The sequence below is a fragment of the Archocentrus centrarchus genome, chromosome 7, assembly GCF_007364275.1.
Source record: "Archocentrus centrarchus isolate MPI-CPG fArcCen1 chromosome 7, fArcCen1, whole genome shotgun sequence".
NCBI lineage: Eukaryota > Metazoa > Chordata > Actinopteri > Cichliformes > Cichlidae > Archocentrus > Archocentrus centrarchus.
The window spans coordinates 27,100,719-27,119,634 of record NC_044352.1 but is presented as its reverse complement, the minus strand read 5'-3'; the positions used below and the strand labels follow the sequence as shown (position 1 = coordinate 27,119,634).

General features: G+C 40.1%; 1 protein-coding gene across 1 annotated transcript in view; it reads right to left on the bottom strand.

Annotated features, from left to right (window-relative positions):
- nphp4 (nephronophthisis 4) overlaps positions 1–18,916 on the bottom strand; it is a 171,704-nt gene that overhangs the window by 88,206 nt on the left and 64,582 nt on the right. Inside the window, exon 8 of the mRNA XM_030733604.1 lies at positions 16,952–17,087. Within this exon, the coding sequence (XP_030589464.1) occupies positions 16,952–17,087 (136 nt within the window). The remainder of the gene's footprint in view (positions 1–16,951; positions 17,088–18,916) is intronic.

Below are 18,916 nucleotides of genomic sequence, written 5' to 3'. Positions count from 1 at the left end.
AAATCGCAAAAATGAACTGCGAGAAGCCTTAAAATTGGGCGGCATGGTGGTGCTGTCATTAGCACCGAGTATTCTCTAAATCCCACGTCGCACACACAGTTTAGAAGCAGCTTTGCTGTGTTTGAACATGATTTACAATCAGCGCCACAGAGGCTCTACTTCAGCCATCCCAGGAAAAGTAAAAATCATTCTGCTTTAAATCATCCACAGAGGGACTCGTGGTTTTGCTGAATAGATTAATAAGCTGGTCAGCCTCGGACGATTGTAATCAATCATAGGCACGACGGTACAGAATACACAACAAGCCTGCTAGCCCACACTGTTTCAATACAAAGCGGACCATATAATAGTTTGCTGAATGCATCAAATTCCAGAGATTTTTTTCATGTAACACCATAATCTGGCACTATAGGCCAGCATTCATGTGAGTAGTGTCTTTATTCTCTAATGCCATACGGTATAATGGTGGTGGTATAATAGACAACAAACTACATGCGATTTTATGCCACATGATCAGCAAACCAATCTAAACCATTCTTAAAGGGGTTGATAAGAAAAAGTAATGATATTTAGTCTATGATTATTTAAATCTTTCTTCATTCTGTATGAAATGTCTCACTCCATCGTTCGTTCAGGCAGGAGCATTGGTGCCAGTCTGGAGGACACAAACTTGTTTCCCCCAAATTTAACCCAGAACTGAAAGTCCAAACTTTGTGACAGCTGTCACTGTCCGCAAAGTCACTTTTTATTTCAGTATATGAAAAGACAGCAGCCAAAAAAAAAAAAAAAAAAGTCTTCACCAGGATAAATCCTGCCAAGACATCAGGGGACAACAGATAGCTCAGTGAGCATCACAAGTGCCATTTGTGTAGATTTCCCCTTTGCCACCACAGAATTGGGAGAGTTCAATGAGTTCATTCACATTCCAGTACCGAAAGACTGTATTTCAGCAGAGTTCACAGTGACACATCATGTTTAATATGACTCTCAGGTTACCGTGTGACCTTGTAGGTCTTATGGAACTTTCGGCGCCAGTTTAGCTCACGGGGTGAGCAGGTGATCATATGCGGCAAGACTGAAACACAGTGGCCCGGCTTTGAGCCCTTTGCTGTGTATCATCCCCCACTCTCTCACTCTCGCTCTCTGTGCTTTCCTGTCTACTGTCTAATAAAGGCAAAAGGCTGCCAAAAAACCCAAGGCAATTATGACTGTTTTTGAGATTTAAGATTTGACTCCTAACAATCGCTGCTGAAGTTTCCACCTGTAGTAATCTTTTAGCTTCAAGAGTTGTCAAAAAATTCAGATTGTCTGCAAGCAGATGTGGGGTTTTAGTCACTTAATTCACACCAATTCATACAGCACTATCTCATGAGTGCCCTCTCGTGGAACTGCATCCAATTTTTATGCACTGACATTAACAGAAAGCGGATAGTTTCTCTGTAGATAGGATTTGGCTATGTGATTAAAAACTCCCTCAATGGAGGAAGATTGTGAACTGTAACTGAAAGCTACAGATAAAGCTGGTTGGAATTTCATAAACCCCAGAACAGTAATGTGAGTTTTGTAACACTATCACTTTCACATGGGTGAAAATGCCCCGACATTAGTGCTCTGGGGTTAATGACAGACACGCCTAAGGTAGCGCATATAAACACAAGAATTAAGCTCAGTGCTTTGAAAAACTGAGATGTTGTGTAACCCAAATCAGTTAAGACTACTATATCTTACAGGAAATGTGTAGTGGGAGAAGAGGAATATGACATGTAAAAAAAAAAAAAGGCATACATTATGGCAGAGATTCTCCTTTAGGAGGTGATGTGTTCACAAAACCTGCTGAATAAAGTCGTACCGACTCGTCAGGAGGTGGGGTGGATGTGCGTGTTCTCTTAATTAACTAAGCACAGTGCTGAGTACTACCCATGCTTTTTGGCTTCAGTGAATTATAACATAATAAAAAAAATGAAAAGCACTTACAGCAAATTAAATCGTTTTGATCGAACATTTTGCACTGAAACGATAACCGCAGACTCAGAGCCGACCAGCAAGCGCACACATTCATATTATTCTATTTTCACAATATCAACTAGTGATTCAGAACAAGAACAAGTGTGATATAATGTCTCTATTTAAATGAAAGAGGAAGGTTCACATTCAGCCTGGCCTGCATACCTGCTGTCAGAGAGGAAACCGGAGCCAGAGAAGCTGTGGTCGGGTATGTGTGCCATTAAAAAAGCTGATTTGCCAATTCTGATACATTCGTGCTCAAAGCCTTAAGCTGTAAATATGAAAGCTGGTGGAATACCCTTGCACAGACAAGTCAGTGTGCTGTTTTTAGAAAGTTGGAGACTGCAAGTAAATCTGAACATTCACTAGCAGTGTCCGTGAGTACGACACTGACACACACGTGTTGCGTTAATGCTGGCTTTGTCTGATGTTTGAGGGGTGTCTTTGCTAGGGTGACTGTCACAGCAATGACTGCATACACATTATTTAATTAGCTGCCACTTTAAAAGCTGACGTTTCCACTACAATTAATCGATCTACAATCTAGTTTGGCATAATGTAACTTCATGTAAGGTGAATGAGAAGCAAGCCTAAAAGGCGCATGTACAGTATGTGCCCTGCTTTAGTAAAACATTGTGATGCGTGTGTTCATGGTTAATGGGGTACTGCAGTATCTTTTCTTGACCAAGCCATCTCTACCACAGTCTTCTCCTTAAGAGATTTTTCTTATAGCACCACGAGACATCGACCTTTGCAAAAGAGGTCCCTGTCATGCAAGTTTAAACCGAGATCTTTTTTTTATGATGAATAACCAGCGCACTCTTTGTTTTTCTGTTGAGGGCTGCTTCAAAATGTCAGTTTACTATGAATTATGCAAAGTAATTTTGCTGCCCAAATAACAAAGCCCAAAGTGAAGTGTTCAGATAGCTTAATGGAGCTGACATTTTAAATACTACAAGTGAAAGTGCACTGCAGCAGGGACTACATGTGGTAAAGGTGTAAAGGTTAAATTCATGTCAGCTTCTTGCTTGACAGCAAATTTAAATATTCTTTTTTTTCACAATATACAATAAATGAACACCTTCTAAACCTGCGGGGTTTATTAGGTTCTCTAACTGCTGTTTCCTTATCTTTAATATTGACATACCAACATTCAGACTCCAGCATGGCTTTTGTGTTTGGGTTGAGATACATTCCAATTTCACAGTCATATGAACATTATGGTTGTCGCCTGTGTGACACTTTAGAGGGAATTAAGCAGGCGTGTACCCAGTCCTCTCATTAAATGTCTATAATTCCCATCCATGAAACTCTTTAAATCCTCACATACCTCAAGTGGCCAAAGTTGCTGATCAATACTCCACGCTTTATAAGAGTTGGCTTCAAACTATAATTTTACCCTCAAGTAGCACAGACATTAACAACACTTTTTTTTTTTTGAATTGTAACTCCAGAAATATATGGCAGACATAAAACAGAGTGCAGTGTATTCCCCCTTGAGGCATTGCCCTGTTTTTCCATTTCATGGGGTTGAATTAATAGGATGCTTTGTACGAAACTTTAAATCAAACAAGTCTATTTTCAAAGTGATGATTGTGTTAAAATGACTAGACTAGAGAAAGATCATTTTATGGCACAGGGAGTAGCCAGTAAAAATTGTGAGGCAATTTATCTAATGTGTCTCTCTTTTCACACTATGTGCCTGTAACATCTCTGTGCTCCCACAGAACATGAGGGAAAGAACAAAATGAGTGTCTCGCACATGACCCGACGCTCACTTCTTGTATTATTCAGTGAATATATTGCAGGAGTGATTCGGGAGCAAAAATGCTGGCTGAGCTCTGACAGAATAAGAGAGACAAAAGACCAATCAGGGGGCCTTTTCTAAAGGGACGGCCACAGCATTGGAAAAAGGTTTTATCTGTCCAGCACTCAATGCTTATCACACACTTTCAGTCTTCCAATCATAGGAAACTGAGTCCATGTTCAAAATTGCACCGAGTAACTGCAAGAAAGTATAAAAGGAACAAGAAGTGAGCTAAACACCCATCACACTTACAACTATGAAGTACAGATCTATGAGAGGTAATAACGTATTAAAAGGTCAAAAGGAGGCGCTTTTATTTTTTTGGCAGTTTTACAAAAATGGAATTGTGGTGATTACAACAATGGCAATGAAAGATATCGCACTGAGCAATAACTCTCTCTGAGACGCAAAGCGTGAATCACTGTCACGGCTTCAGTACAGCAGTTTTAAAATGCTTCAGGACACTGCGATCTACATATGAACTGCAAAAAAAAAAAAAAAAGCACTAACAGCGTGGGGTGGCAAACAATAGGACTGAAGGAATCTCAAAGAGACTCTTGAGGTTTGAGTAAACAAACAGGATAAGAGTTTCATTCAAAGCCAGGCAGAAAATTCACATTATGCATGTAATCCTTCTACAGAGACAGTCATCGAAATTCAAAAGGCAGGCGCTTAAGCTCTACGATATTCATTTCCATGATTATATGACAGCCGAGACCAATGTTACATCTACACGCAGGTGTAAGGGTTTTAATGGCATTGTGGTAAGAGCACAGCACTGTAGGAGGCAGTCAGCTGACGCATGTGTTAAAGGCCTCTGGTGAGAAGAAAGTTGCCAAGAGGGTCAGATGGATCGACTTATCCTGAGCACCACAGTATGTCAGTGAGACCTAATCAATCGCAAAGCCTGCTGGTGGCAGCAGACAGACATCAAATCAATTACATTATATTTCAGTGGCAATAAAGTATGACTTTTTGGACTTGCACTGTTTTGGGGAGGAAACATTTGAATTAATCAAAGGATTTGTCATTTGAATTAAAAGTTGCTTTTCGAAGTGCTTGCTGTGCTGTTGGTCATTATGTTGGACAAGGCACAATGATCAATAGCCAATTTCCCCAAAGTGTGATTACACTGTTGATTTGAGTGTTAAAGGCTACATTTAAAATAAGAGTCATTAACTTTCACTCAGAGAGCGACCCGGCACTTGTTTCAATGGTGCACTGGGGAGAAAAAATAGAAACAAAAGCCTCGGGCAAAAACAAGGAAGCAGCAAACTTTTCCATAAAGTTGTACTGAAAACAATAACAGCGATGTCACTGCACACATAATTGCTCCAACCGGTAAAGTGTTTTCTAAGGGAAGAACCCATCAACCTTGTTTAGAAGTGTAAAATGTAACGCTGCAGCATTTCTAGACAAATAAGGGTGTCTGTTCTCAAACGTACTACACAGCGGAAACAAAGATCTCACGTCTGTAACCTGGAGCAAGAAAAGTAATCATCAAACTTTTGAGGGACACTGAGGAAAAGACAGGGTGGGAAAAGGAAATTATTATAAGGTGACAGAAGGCGAGCTTTGTACATCAAAGAGAGCTGAACACACATATCCCAGCAGACAAGAAGAACTGGAAGCACATACACTACCAGTCCAATTTACTACCACTTATTAACTCAGAAAAAGTAAGAACATGTAAAGAAAAAGCAAAAAAAAAAAAAACACCACTAATTTAAGAAACATCCACCAAGACAGAGCAGCTCCTGCTATGCTCGTTTAAGTCCTTTAATGTGTCCTAATATGAAAGAGGCAAGTTTGCGATAAGCCGCGATAAAGCAGTGCGCAGAAACATATTTTCGGAAAAGCTCAAAGAAAAATGGCAAGACATTCATCGACTCTGGGCTTTCTAGAGAACGGCAGGAATTAATCCTAAATTAGGGGGATGTGAGCATTGATAGGAGACAAAGTCTGACAGTTATTACCATTACTGCAGTCTGTTGGACTGTTCAAGTCATTATTTCAGCCAAGACCCTGTGACAGGCACCGGCCCACAGCTCCCGCTACTTATTCTCTACAATGAGAAGCCCTGAAGGAAGTGAGAGAACATGCACAGAGATCATTAACTTAAGAGCACTAAACCACTCACATTTTCATCCATCTGCACAAGTAGTCCAAATGAACCCAGCAGGCTTCTGTGCTCTATTCAGCTCACCAAGGCCAAATCAAACTTGGGAAGAATTGTGTTGCTTTTCAGCGCCCACTGTTGACGGGCAAAACTGCAAGGAGGTGTTCATGACAGGCCAATTTACTGTGATGTGGACGTCTTTTATTAGCTCTCAGATGTCTCAGACAGGAAACGGACATAGCTATGATGATTAAACATTTGATTTTTTTCTGGAACCTTTTTAAAAAAAAAAAAAAGTGTAATGAAACATTTAAAGCCATTAACAGACATTTTCTGGCTTTTAGGAAAATTATAGTTTAGGCACAGATCAGATGCTCAAACATTTGATCAGGAAGGGGGAGTTTTAATCCTCTCCCTAGTAGTTTTACAGACGTTAGCATCACTTGGCTGGTCCACCACTTCGGACCAGCCTCATTAAGTGATGAACCATTTGAGTCTTCTGTGAGGAAAAACTCACCCAATGACATACGCCTCATTAAAGTCTGGTGAGTGGAAACACAATCAGTAGTTTTCTCATTTAAAATAATACAGACACATCTAACTGACAGCAACAATATGAAGTGCTGCAGATGATTATCAATTCCCCATCAAAGCACCAGATCATTTGTATCTCTTCGCAAGAAAATTAAAACCACCTCGAGATAAGCTTGATAAGCTTACATAATCACTTCCTGAAAGTTAATGACACTGGGTACACATGAGAGTTTACAGCACCCAAACACCTTTTCCGAAACCTGTCAATGTGATATCCCAAAATTAATGGTTTAATATTTTCATCTTCAGTGCGTTGATACACTGATATGCTACACACTCAGATTTGTCTAATCTGCCCTAGTTGTAATGTGCTATATGGAACAGGAGAGAGGAAAAGCTCATTTAGACTTTTCTACAGCTGCTTGGGCTTCAAATGTCTCTGAAATGCCACTGACCTCTTTATGCAACTGCTATTTTAAATGAAAATCAAGTCTGGACTGAATCTCATCTACGTTTATAAAAAAAAAAGGAGGGGGGGGCAGTCTGAGGAGGCCATTCACAAGAAAACCATTATATGAGCAAACATCATCACCAATGCTTCTCTGGCTGCCGGGGCGCTGCATCCGTCTGGAGAAGGATGGCACTGCTGGCAGGCACTGACAGGGTAAAACTCACTCTGGGCCAATCGCAGGGGGAGATTGATGCACTTCTCACTGGGGGGAGAACTGACATTCATTTTAATTAGGCGGGCGAAATATTGTCTCTGCGGCATGCAGCCTTACTCGCCTCAGCCCCGACTTCTCGTTGTGAGAAAGAGAGAGGGGGGGGGGGGCCCAGGGAGCAATGACCTCAGAATAGGCCACGGATGAGCTAAATATATCACTTTCAAATCCTGATGACATTACTTTGCTTAAGATGTTTGATTAACATTTAATTAACATTTGCATGACATTTCAGATCAGACCCAAACAAACATATAACTGGTTTCCACACCAATGGGAGGTCTCCGCCCTCACATTATGTAATGTCAGCAGACAGGAAAAACCGAGGGAGGGGCTCATACATACACTGAATAGTGTTACAGTAAAGAAGACATTCTGATGAGCATTTGATTGGGAAGAGCTTCACAAGATACTTTTCATTCAGCAAACATCATTAAGCCTGCAGGGGCCCACAAAAACGAGGCAACACACACAAAAACACAGAAACCGCACACACACCACACAAACAGCCACTTAGGGGAAATACCAGCCGGCGAGCCAATTAAAACCCAAATAAGATCCTCTGTGGCACAGAGGAGAAGGTTCTACACCATCACGTTTAATAAACCTAGCCACAACCTATGTCACTGCTTTCTGCTCCACATACTGTTTATCCTCCATCCCCCTGACAGTGACAGCTGAGACAGAGAGAGGAAAAAAAGATCATTAAGTGAGTGATATTTATTATAACTCAGCTAATGGAAGGACTGTCAAACACCAAACACAACACGTGCCTGCGTAAGACTCTGAACCACAATTACTAAGCCATCAGTCAAGCGTCGTCAGTGGGTGCTGGTTCATTCAATATATTAACAGTAGAGTTTTCAATATGCTGCCAGAGGAGCAGCTTAGCATTTCCTTATGTTGATGTTCTAATTAGCACAGTAAAACAGAGCGACTTCAGCTCTTGTAGAGGCACAGAGACGAGGCGGAACTGCACCTGTGACAACGCAGCAGGCCTGTCAAGCCTTGGATTGCTCCACATGTTGAATCAGTATGCACGGGGCTATAGTGAAAGCGATATTCCACATTCCACAGTGGAAAAGCAATGGCATTTTCTGCCCAACTAACTTGAATACTGCATACTGTAGTAATCCATGCTTCTTGCAAGCAAAGGGCTGCTTTATTTTGTGGGTTTACATGTACTTCCCAGCAGACATCAAGTGCATAACACCACTTGACAGTTCTCCTTTTAAAAACAGCAGATAAAAAACAGAGAGGGTCAACCAACCCATGAAGCTAACACTAGATTAATTTACAAGCTCAACACAGCAAATATAACCCACTAGCAACAGTTGTCATTTTAGGCAAAACAATGTAATAGTTTCTGGCAAGAAGGGAGACAATTTCCTCAGCACTGTCTGAAACGGTTGCTAAAGGGGAGCTTAGCAAGCAGTCAATTGTGGGGACATGGCGATGCTTGGGTAAAAACAGAACAAAATGTTCCGGGGATGAACAATAATAGGCTGCCAAAACACCTCCAGGAGGGCTGGGATTTTATTTTTAAAAAGATAGACTGACCATAACATATATTTCCATAGCATTAATATACATTACTAGAATTACATATATACGGTTTCCTCAGATTAATCGATCCAATCGATCTGTTTTAAAAGACCAGAGACATTCTAAAAAGGAGGCAACGTGGTGCTCAAGCAATCCTGAAAAGAAATCTATGGGGGGGTGAAAAGAGCCAATCAACAGCTGAAACGGGAAACAGGTAAGCCAAGTTTGTTTGTGCACTGCTGCATTAGCTGTATGGTGGCAGGTCTTTCTCTGTACTTGTTAGTAAAGGTGAATGTGAGTGCAGGGTTTTTTGTTTATTTGGGTGTTTTCTTCTTTTATTTATTAATGAGATGAATTAGCACGTCAGTCATGTTGATACAATTTTTTTGATGCAAAAGTTTTAAAGCTTTTTTATTGGATTTTATTGGCACTTCTATACTATGTCAGTTTTCTATGTCCCAGTGACAAAGTTATAGCTCTCTTCCTACTCTTCCCTTTCCTATTTAAACTAACTGAATTAGAGGCCTGAGCCATCATTTGAAAATGTACATATAACAAAATTTGCTTCATTTATGAATTATTAAGCTAACAAAAGTGGGAGGTTTTGTAAAGAGGAGAGTTTATATCCAGAATATTTAAAGGTAAAAACAGAATCGAGACCACCTGCATGCTAATTTCAAGAAACGCTCATTTAGAGCTCGAGCAGCAGTATAGACTATGAAAAAAATAAAACAAATGGTACTGAAATATTCTGTTCTGTTGTAACCATCTTCAGCATAAGTCCAAACAGTGAGATTACTGGAAACAGTCAAATAATTTGCTTGATTTCACATGCTGTTCTAGTATAATGCATTAGTGCGAATGCAGTTTACTGCTGACTTTAATTGTCTCTATAGCAGGATGTTCTGTCAACTCTCTGCCGAGATCTCTCTCTATCAGTCAGGATACAGGAAATTGCTAATTTATCCATGAGCTCTGTATCCACTGTAGTCATCAGTCTCATTTATTTGGAAATTGTACTCTGTCACTTCTCTGACAGCTAACAGATGTATTAGGATTGTGGTTTTAAATTAAACTGCAGACAGCAAATAATGCGACATTCACAAATGCTGCCTGACTTTGTTTCTTTCAGATGACCATGTTTTCCTTAAACTGGAATGCTGCTTTAAATAGCACATAAGACATGGGCATGCTGCCAAAGTCAGACCTGTGCCTGCATATATCCACGTGAGAGCTCAGGAAAGGGCAAAACAGTGAGTACATTTAAAGGTCACGCATTCATGGTCACACTTCCTCCATACGCTCAGTAATCAACTGTGCCACTCACTGAATGCAGTCAGGGTCAAAGGTGACAGAACCTGAAAATGTGGTGCAGGTGACACTTTAATCACTGGTTGCGAGCTGGAACCAGTTACTCAAACCGAGGTCCCATTTCAGCCCATGACGCACATCAAAACTGTCAAAACCCTTTTTCAGCAACACAAGTTTGCTGCAGTGAAACAGCTTGGGAGAGTCGCCAATTACTGTTCCGAGGATGTGATTCACATTTGACACTCTCTCAGAAGCATAACAGTGGTTAGTGAGAGGATGAAACCAAGTAGCTCCTCTTCAAATGTCCCTCCTTTCCCCTCTATCTGTTTTGCTTTCCATCTTTCTTTAGGCTGTGGCCTACGAGCAGTCACTCACTCCCTGTGTCAGTGTTTTGGACGGCTGCAGCTGTCACATTCCCTGACAAATTGTTTCCTGGCAAAAGGACAAAGCCATGAGGGCCAGCAGTGAGCACCCCACCACCACCACCACACACACTCACACACACACACACACGCACCCATTAGCGATGAGCTAGTGCTTGTCAGCAGAAGAAGGCGGACAACAATAAGCCCCATCGTCTTGCATTAAGCTTTATGTAACTGTATTACATAGCTCAATAGATGAGGACTGCTGCGCTAACGGTAGTTGGGGAGAGGCAGCAATCAGCAAGCAGGAGCGGGGCAGAGATGTCTCAGATGAAGTTACGGCGGGGCTAAATTGGTGCTGACAGAATACAATTAGGAGAGGCGTCGTTGCCTTGCATCAGTTGTCAGTGACCCAAGTATTCTCACAGTGAGTAAATCACATCCTATGGAAGGCATTCACTTAAACTTTTAAGTGCATAACTAAAAGCATGATGTGTAATGAAGAGTACAGAGTTTTCACCTCTCATATAGACCATGTGAAGGATCTAAGAAGGAAACAATTAAAAATGTATTTCAGAAGTATTTGCTTTAATCGGTGTTTTTGTGACTGGCATGAAACAGCAACCAGTCGTTTGTGTTGGTATATGAACTGGAAATGCAAATGTTTAACCCGCCCCACCAACCCCTGGTTAAAAAAAAAAAAAAAGACAATTCTTCCTTACATACCTTTTATTGTAACCATGAAAGAAGTTCTTGACACTAACATGGGATTATGTTTATATTCATGTAAGTGGGATAAAACTGTAACCTCTAATCATGTTCGAGGATAGTCTCTGGCACTGGCTGTGAATAGTGTTGACCTTTCCTTTGTTCACCCACTCCTGGGTTTAGATGCATGCTTCATAATGGGGTTGTGGATGCTGACAGAAACTATGCATTTTATTTCTGACCATTTGATAAGCAAAAAGACTGAGAAAAAGTCAATCGGCTAAAAATTCTATGACAAAAAAGCCCAACCTTAATAGCACCAAACACCAAAAGCCAAAATGTTTGAACGGTATCGTGCTGTGATGAAGGCAGGGGGCGACTGGTGAAATTCTGGACAAATTTAGCCAAAAACCATCAGCATGGATACTATTTAAAGGTAGGAGAGACATTTTTCTATGTTCTACGAAAGAATTAGGTGGTGTCAGTGGCATCACATTTACTTTGAAGCCCTCTTAAATCTGTCATATTGGCAGAGTAGGTATTAGCATACACAATAAGTGCCATGTTTCCTATAAGAAATTACTGAAGTGCATACAGGAGCAATTACAATAATAATATGGCAAAAGATGGAGGAAAATAAGGTTCCATCACCTTAATATTTTGTAGCATTATAATTAACGAGCATAGCAGCAAGCGGCGCAACTAATTGCAACTCTCAAACGCTGCTGTCCTTTTCTTTCTCGCCTCCTCTGAGTCTCTTCCACAGTAAGTGAAGCGATATGGAAAAGTGTGTTGGAATGGACATGGAAGGACACAGTTCCCCTGTGTGCAGCCCATCAAAGTACAGGCACTGTGAGGTGTGTCGGAAAGTACAATAGTGTAGAAAGGATAAGAGAGAATAAAATGGCAAAACACACTGAGCAAAAAGGGAAAAGGAATATGGACACGGTGTGTGTGTGGTGGTAAAGAAAAGTAGATTTTTTTTGAAGTTCATTGACCCCAGATATCCTCTGAGAACAGGCAAATTCCCAGTTCCTCTCCTTTCCCCATCCTCCTTCATTTAAATCGTTATCTCCATCCCTCTGACTGCTAAGGAGCATAAAAAAGGGCGCTCAAAGGCTCTGAGAGAGAGAGTTACATGGCACTGGGAGGGAAGGCAAAAAAAAGAGAGAAAGAAAAAAGCAGCCTGATCATAGCTAAAATCAAAAAATACCAAAGAGGATAAGTGACGACACTGCATGATTTTCTTTCTTCATAACCAAAGGCGATAAGGGCAATGCAATTTTTGTAAAAAAGGAGGCCATCCTTGTTCTTTGTCTTAGTATGAGAAGCAGACTGGCTTTCAACACAGCAAGGATGAGACATGTAGGCAGTCTCAGAGCACCAGGTGATTGCCTCTGTATTGCAGCGGTAATGTTTTGCGAGAGAAGGGATTTCAACAAAATTGTTTTACAGTTTTCACCCACCTCAGCCCCCTCAGAATACATCAAAAGATATAATTCTATTTAATCAAAGGAAAAAACAGTAAGGCAGACTGGCACGTAGCTGCCATACAGGCACAGCTCTGTAGTGGATGAAACTTCTTCAAGCTGCGCTACACAGCACCATCTAGTGTCAGTGTATGCATTAAGAGATGGGATTCAATGGAAGGATCAAGGTGTCCATACATAGCTCGGAGGCAATCTACACATACAACAAACTGAGCACTCCAGGCATTTAACCCACTGCCCCAAACTTTACAACAAAGCTGCTGAATTATTATTATTACTGAATCCAAGACGTTTATTCTGCAGAACTCCTCAATATATGTCAACGTATACATCGTTTCTACGCTGCTCAATTATCCTGTTATTTTAACACATATTATAATATATCATGTATTGTGTAAACATGTATACTGCATTTTAGTATTTGAAATTTACAGTACGGTGCAAAAAAAAAAAACTTGAGCCATCCCTCATTTCTTAATTTGCTTCTAACGATCCAGACTTTCTTGGCATTTTTAAAGTGGTCTTGAGCAACCATTCTCCAGGCTTTCTGAAGGTCTTTAAAGGTTTTCATTAGACACTGGCTGCTTTTTCACTCATTTTCTGGTACTTGACCATTTTAAGAGGAATGTTTTTGCTTGTTTGTTTGTTAAGTCACTTAACACTGACCTATGACTCATTCAAGCATAAAAAAAGGCGCCTAACTCAAGGGCTAGAGCCAGTGTTGTGTCTGCACATAACAGACAACTTAGCAAAGAACCTATTTTAAAATGTATCTGTAGGCACTGTGTTACTAGCAGCCTGTCACAAAAACACATAATTTGTTCCAATTTCTTTAGCTGAATCTATGAAAAATGCCAAAGATAACACAGTTTGACAGGCATAAAATAGTATTTTTTTTGCACCAACAAGGTGATTCCCAAAGAGCTATTAGCCAAAAACTTGGCATATCTCAGTGTGGTGTACAGTGTGTCCTTGTGTGCACGCACACACACACACGCAAACACAATTACATAAGCCACTGATTTTCAAAACCACCAGAGTTATACAAGTGCTTGCTGTGGCAGCAATCACACATGAACCCTCACATTTGTTGTTCTCAAGTGGTGTCAAGTAGTCTGAAGTCTTGTTGACAGTGTAAAGCCGTCTGCAATGAAGATACACCTTGGCTCAATACAGCAATAACACCTCAAAAGCGTCACATCATTGACAGCTGTGACACAGTGCAGGGACTTGTATATTGCCCCATCACACTTTTCTTGGTAGAGTATGAGGTTGTAGCAGTCAGCATTGCGCAAGATGCAGTGGGTGGCTGGGTGAGATTTCTTCAGGAGGCAGAGCTTGTATCAAATCCTTATCAGTCAACACCCAAGACGGCGCAGCCTGTGCATTAACATTCACAAATAACATATGCACATTCAGGACGCAGACACATAGACACGCACTCCACTCCCACACACAGAGACAAAAATTACCCTCCACCCACTAAATATCTCTCACCTCATCAAACATTCAAAAATTTATGCCAGAGAAGGTGAAGGTGGTGAAGGAGATAGAGTGTGGTAAAATTTAGTTTTTGTCACCCTTCCTTGCTATTCTGGGGGGATGTAGATGACAATTTGATGGTTCTATCAAGTTTATTAGAATAGCAAAACTTGAGCGAAGTTTTTTATATATATATATATATATATATATATATATATATATATATATATATATATATATATACACACACACACACACACACACACATACATACTGGGTCTATGTCTATGAGATTAACCCTTGCATGTGCACATCTGTGATTTAACCATGAGTCTCAAATTTGTACTGAGAGTAAACATTACCTTTAACTGATCCGAGTACAACCAGGCTATGATGGAGGAGATGCTAGCAGCTGGTGATGTGTGACCCAAATGTAAACAAATGACTAATCCGAGCATCGCTAGCTGCACTCCATATGAGAGGAAACGGTTGATGGAAATTACTGAGGCAGTTAGATGGTGGAAAAGCAGAGCTTTAAGTAACTGATTAAAAAGCCTGACCAAAAATATACTACAACATCCCAGGTCGAAGATTATTTTAGTTTATTTTTATTATGTGACAATATGGCACAGCTCCTGAAGAGTTACAAAGTTAAATTACTTTAGTAATTATTAAACTTAAGTGTTAAACAGTCATGTTATGCTTAGCCTGGGGAAAATATTACCCAGGCTACTTTTGAGCTTGTCACCGCTATTGCATTATAATGCTGCTGCTGCTGCTGCTGCTCCTGCTGCAGCTGGGACCTTGTTTCAGTAGACTGACACTTTGAATTGGGTGGTGTATCATCAATATCCATAGCTCATTGGACAACAAGGACGGAAAATCCCCTTCTTTTACTTACACTTATAAATGCCGCTGCCTGCAGGCTGCAACCATCGATAAAATGCTATGAAGAAAGGAAGAAACCTAAGAAGAGAAAGGTTTGCCACATATGTAAGATCATCATAAGATCATGCTTTAACCTAGTAATAAGTTAAGGGTCTGGATTATTATGTAAACACAATATGACTTCAATTTTTTATTTTTGATAATTTTTTTTAATAGATTTTACAAAATATGGAAATTTTGAAAGGGTCTGGCACACTTCCAGACAATGCACATTGCTGACATACAATCTGAAGCAAGAAGCTGGGGGAGCCACCAAGAGCAAAAGCCAGTCCTCAGGGGGGAGTCCTTGTCAGCACACTGAAGACTGAATTTTATAAAGTCAACAAGCCCACAGTCGTGCCCACATCTGCACTACACAAATACTGAACTTAAAAAGAGATGCAACAATGAGTAGTGTTCTGAAAATTCTCACTATATGCCCCCTATTGATACTTTCTCACCTATGCAATCATCCATATTTTAGCCACTCTCGCAGCTGTAGTCACCTGGACTTCAGTCATTACCTGACATTTAATCCACTGCTAACAGCAAGTTGTGATTTTGAGTGAAATATTCCACACCTTTTGATAGGCTACAAGTAAGTTTAATACAGCATTACCACCCCTCTGCGAATAAGCAAGAATGTCTTTGCTCATCCACTTGCTTATCATCTAGCACCATCACCATGTCAAAATTTTAATTTGCCCTACAGTTTGTCTAAACTGCTCCGTGTCACTTGGACAGCTCCCTGTATCATTTTGTTAGAATCTCTTTTTTCCACCTCTAAAAGTCACTTATTAGATACCCACTGGTGTTATAATAATGCTTTCATGTGCTAGAAAACTATTCCATATAAACAGTTGCCTTTCCACTAAACAACAGCCATTATGTCTCAACAGGTTTGTGAAATTATCACTCTTCTCCATGCTAAAAAAGGGAGAAACTGTTGATTTACAATACACCGTCAAGTGGCTGCAAAGGTAAGAATGGGTGAATTAATACATAAATGCAAATGTACTATGTGCCAGCCGTGGTTGGTTGTTTTTCTGCTGTTTTTTTTTTTTTTTTTTAAATTGGTGATCTGGTGACCCACGCTTGTATAAGGGACAACACACACTAACACAGTAAGAGCCCAGCCTTGGCATGCATTAAGTGTTGAAGGCTCTCCCACGCATATAATTACCGCAGTCCTTTTGTGATTTTTCAACCCATGTGCGGTTGTTAAGTGGTATGGCTTGAATTTGGAATTTACTTCCCTATTGTTAATGTTGACTGTGCAGCTCTGCAAGAGGCTGTAGATTCAATTCATGTGAATACAGGTAACACAGACAGGACTTTAGATTTTTATCTTCAACTAAATGTAAAAATTAATAAAGTTCCTGTTGATTTTTTTATTTTATTTTAAACAGTCGCAGCAGTATAGTAAAAACTATTTACTTCAACACACAAAGGCTCAGTTCAGTTTTATTATATAGCACCAAATCACAACAAACAGTCACCTCACGGCACTTTATATTGTAAGGTAAAGACCCTACAATAATAGACGATTATTATGACACAATCTACATGCCTACACGTCTTTCGATACTTACATCAATCCCACACTTTAATCTGACCATTCATATTTTCACTCTTCTTTGATTTTTTTTTATTGTTTTATTTTTTGTTTTTGTTTTTTTTGCAGAGGCCACATTGCTTTCAGTAATTTCCTTTGCGAGACAATGGGAAGAGATGTTACACTCAAAGAACAAGAAAGCGACGGTGAAACAACAAATGCAGAGTGGAGACGGGACAATGTTGCAAGGACTTGTTTGAGTTTCAGATTGAAGTGAAGAATTTCATACATGGAGATAATTTTGGTTGGCTAGATTCTCGATTAACAAAATCCCGGGCTTAGGACTTATATAATATGCCATATCTGTGCTTGTGTCTCTTACCATAGTCTCTCGGCCTATTGGAGTAGAGAAGACATACTCTAGCTGAAAGACAATTGCCAGAGCCTGATGATTGGTCAGTCTGAGCTCTAGGCTGCTGCGAAGGCCGAGCATCTGAGGCAGGGAAGATGCTGTTGAGCTGAAGAAGAAACAAAGACACACACGCAGTCAAAGTGTAAATGATATAAAGCTATTAGCAAAGAAGTGACTAAATGTCACTAAAATGCACAGGCCCCATTATTTCTGTTAATAAAGCTGCATTTTCTAATAAAAGGATTCAAAATTAACGTCTGTGAGGATTTACACTCGTTCACGAAATGTTCCTTGGCAAGCACCGGCCTCTTGTGTGAGAAATGGAACAGCACTCTCGGTATTCGTCATTCACAGTTTGCATACACCATAGGCGGGAGCATACTGTGGAGCGCTAGCGTGTCACGAGGTGGGGCCGAGAGCCTTTTCCTTTTTCGCTTCATGGACTCTCTAGAGTGCTTTTTTTTTTTTTTCCCTCTTTCTCTGCTGTCTGAAACTATCAGGCATAACATAACCAAAGACAGAATGCCAGCTTTCCACTGGCAGCAAAAAAAATTCAGACAAAGTAATTATTCCCTACGATGGTGTCATAGTATTAAATGACTGCATTTACAAGAACTCTATTCAGAAAAGTGCAAAAGATTTAATTTTTGGATACTGATTATTGTTATTCACATATAACAGTAACTGAGCAAAGATTGCTGGTTGGAATGTTATTACTTTTCATGCTAATAAGCCACTCATATAATCATCCACATCATCACCACATCATCAGCTACTCTTGGATTTGAAGTAGCAAACACATTTTTATTTAAATACCCAGTGAGAAGGGGGAACATCTTTCAGTGTGTGTGTGTGTGTGTGTGTCATCTGTTGAGCTTTACAGCATATTTTGGCACGTTTGCTTTCATTTCCTTCTCGCATTTGACAGATTTATTTGATTCTTAACTCAAAAGTCCTGTACATCATTATTTCATGACACGGCAGGAAATATTTCTCCTAATCATCCTGACGAGCACGGCTTAAATAAAAGCGCACACACTGACAGAAAGGTGTGGAAAAATGTCATAAAAGTGTAAACAGTAGCTTCTGCCATCACTGTCCACTGACAGAATGTGTTACTTGCAGAAAGTATTGTTATCACAAACTTCACTTCCTTCACAGAAGGGACCAAATTAGCTCATACAAAATAAAACTTTATGCACAACACCGTTAAATCAAAGCTGGAAATATCACTTTTTTTCCCCACTTTATCATACTTAGTCTCATTATTTTCATTTAGTTGCATGACTGACATTCATATTTTTTGTTGCAGCTGCCAGAACATCCCCCAAAATCTCAAGCTATTCCTCACTCCACAGCAAGCATCGATGTTACACTCAAATGAAACTACATGGCTAACAAGCTGCTGTGGGGTCTTGTTACAGTTGGTGTACCTTGAGTAAAATGACCCAAAAAAACCACAAAATTTTTAATTGGTTATTAATTTATTGCTTTATTCATTTACAGCAAGACCCATTGCAAAGAGTGGTCCAAAATCATTGCACATACTTCAAACTAAAAAAATCAGTCCATATGAGTTTTTTTTTTTTTTTTTAAATCCCTGGGATTAGAATTAAATATAGTATTGCATGTTCAGGGCGCTGTAGTGATGAAATTCCTGCTGATCATCACTGGGAGCTCAGTTTCTGCTTGCATTCTCTCTCCTGTTTTGTTTCATGATTTAAGCCAGGTGCTCGTGACCTCACGTTGGCTTAACCGCTTTGACAAGTTTAGCACAGAGTCTCATGGTGTCTCAATAAAACCCAAGGGCAAAACCAGCAGGAGTCCTATCGCTCTGATTAGTTGTGGAGTACATTCGAATGTACTTCAGGGCTGTTTTATGAGGAATGAATCGTGTGTGCTTTGGTATGGTGTGTAAATTACGAGTCTAAGCTT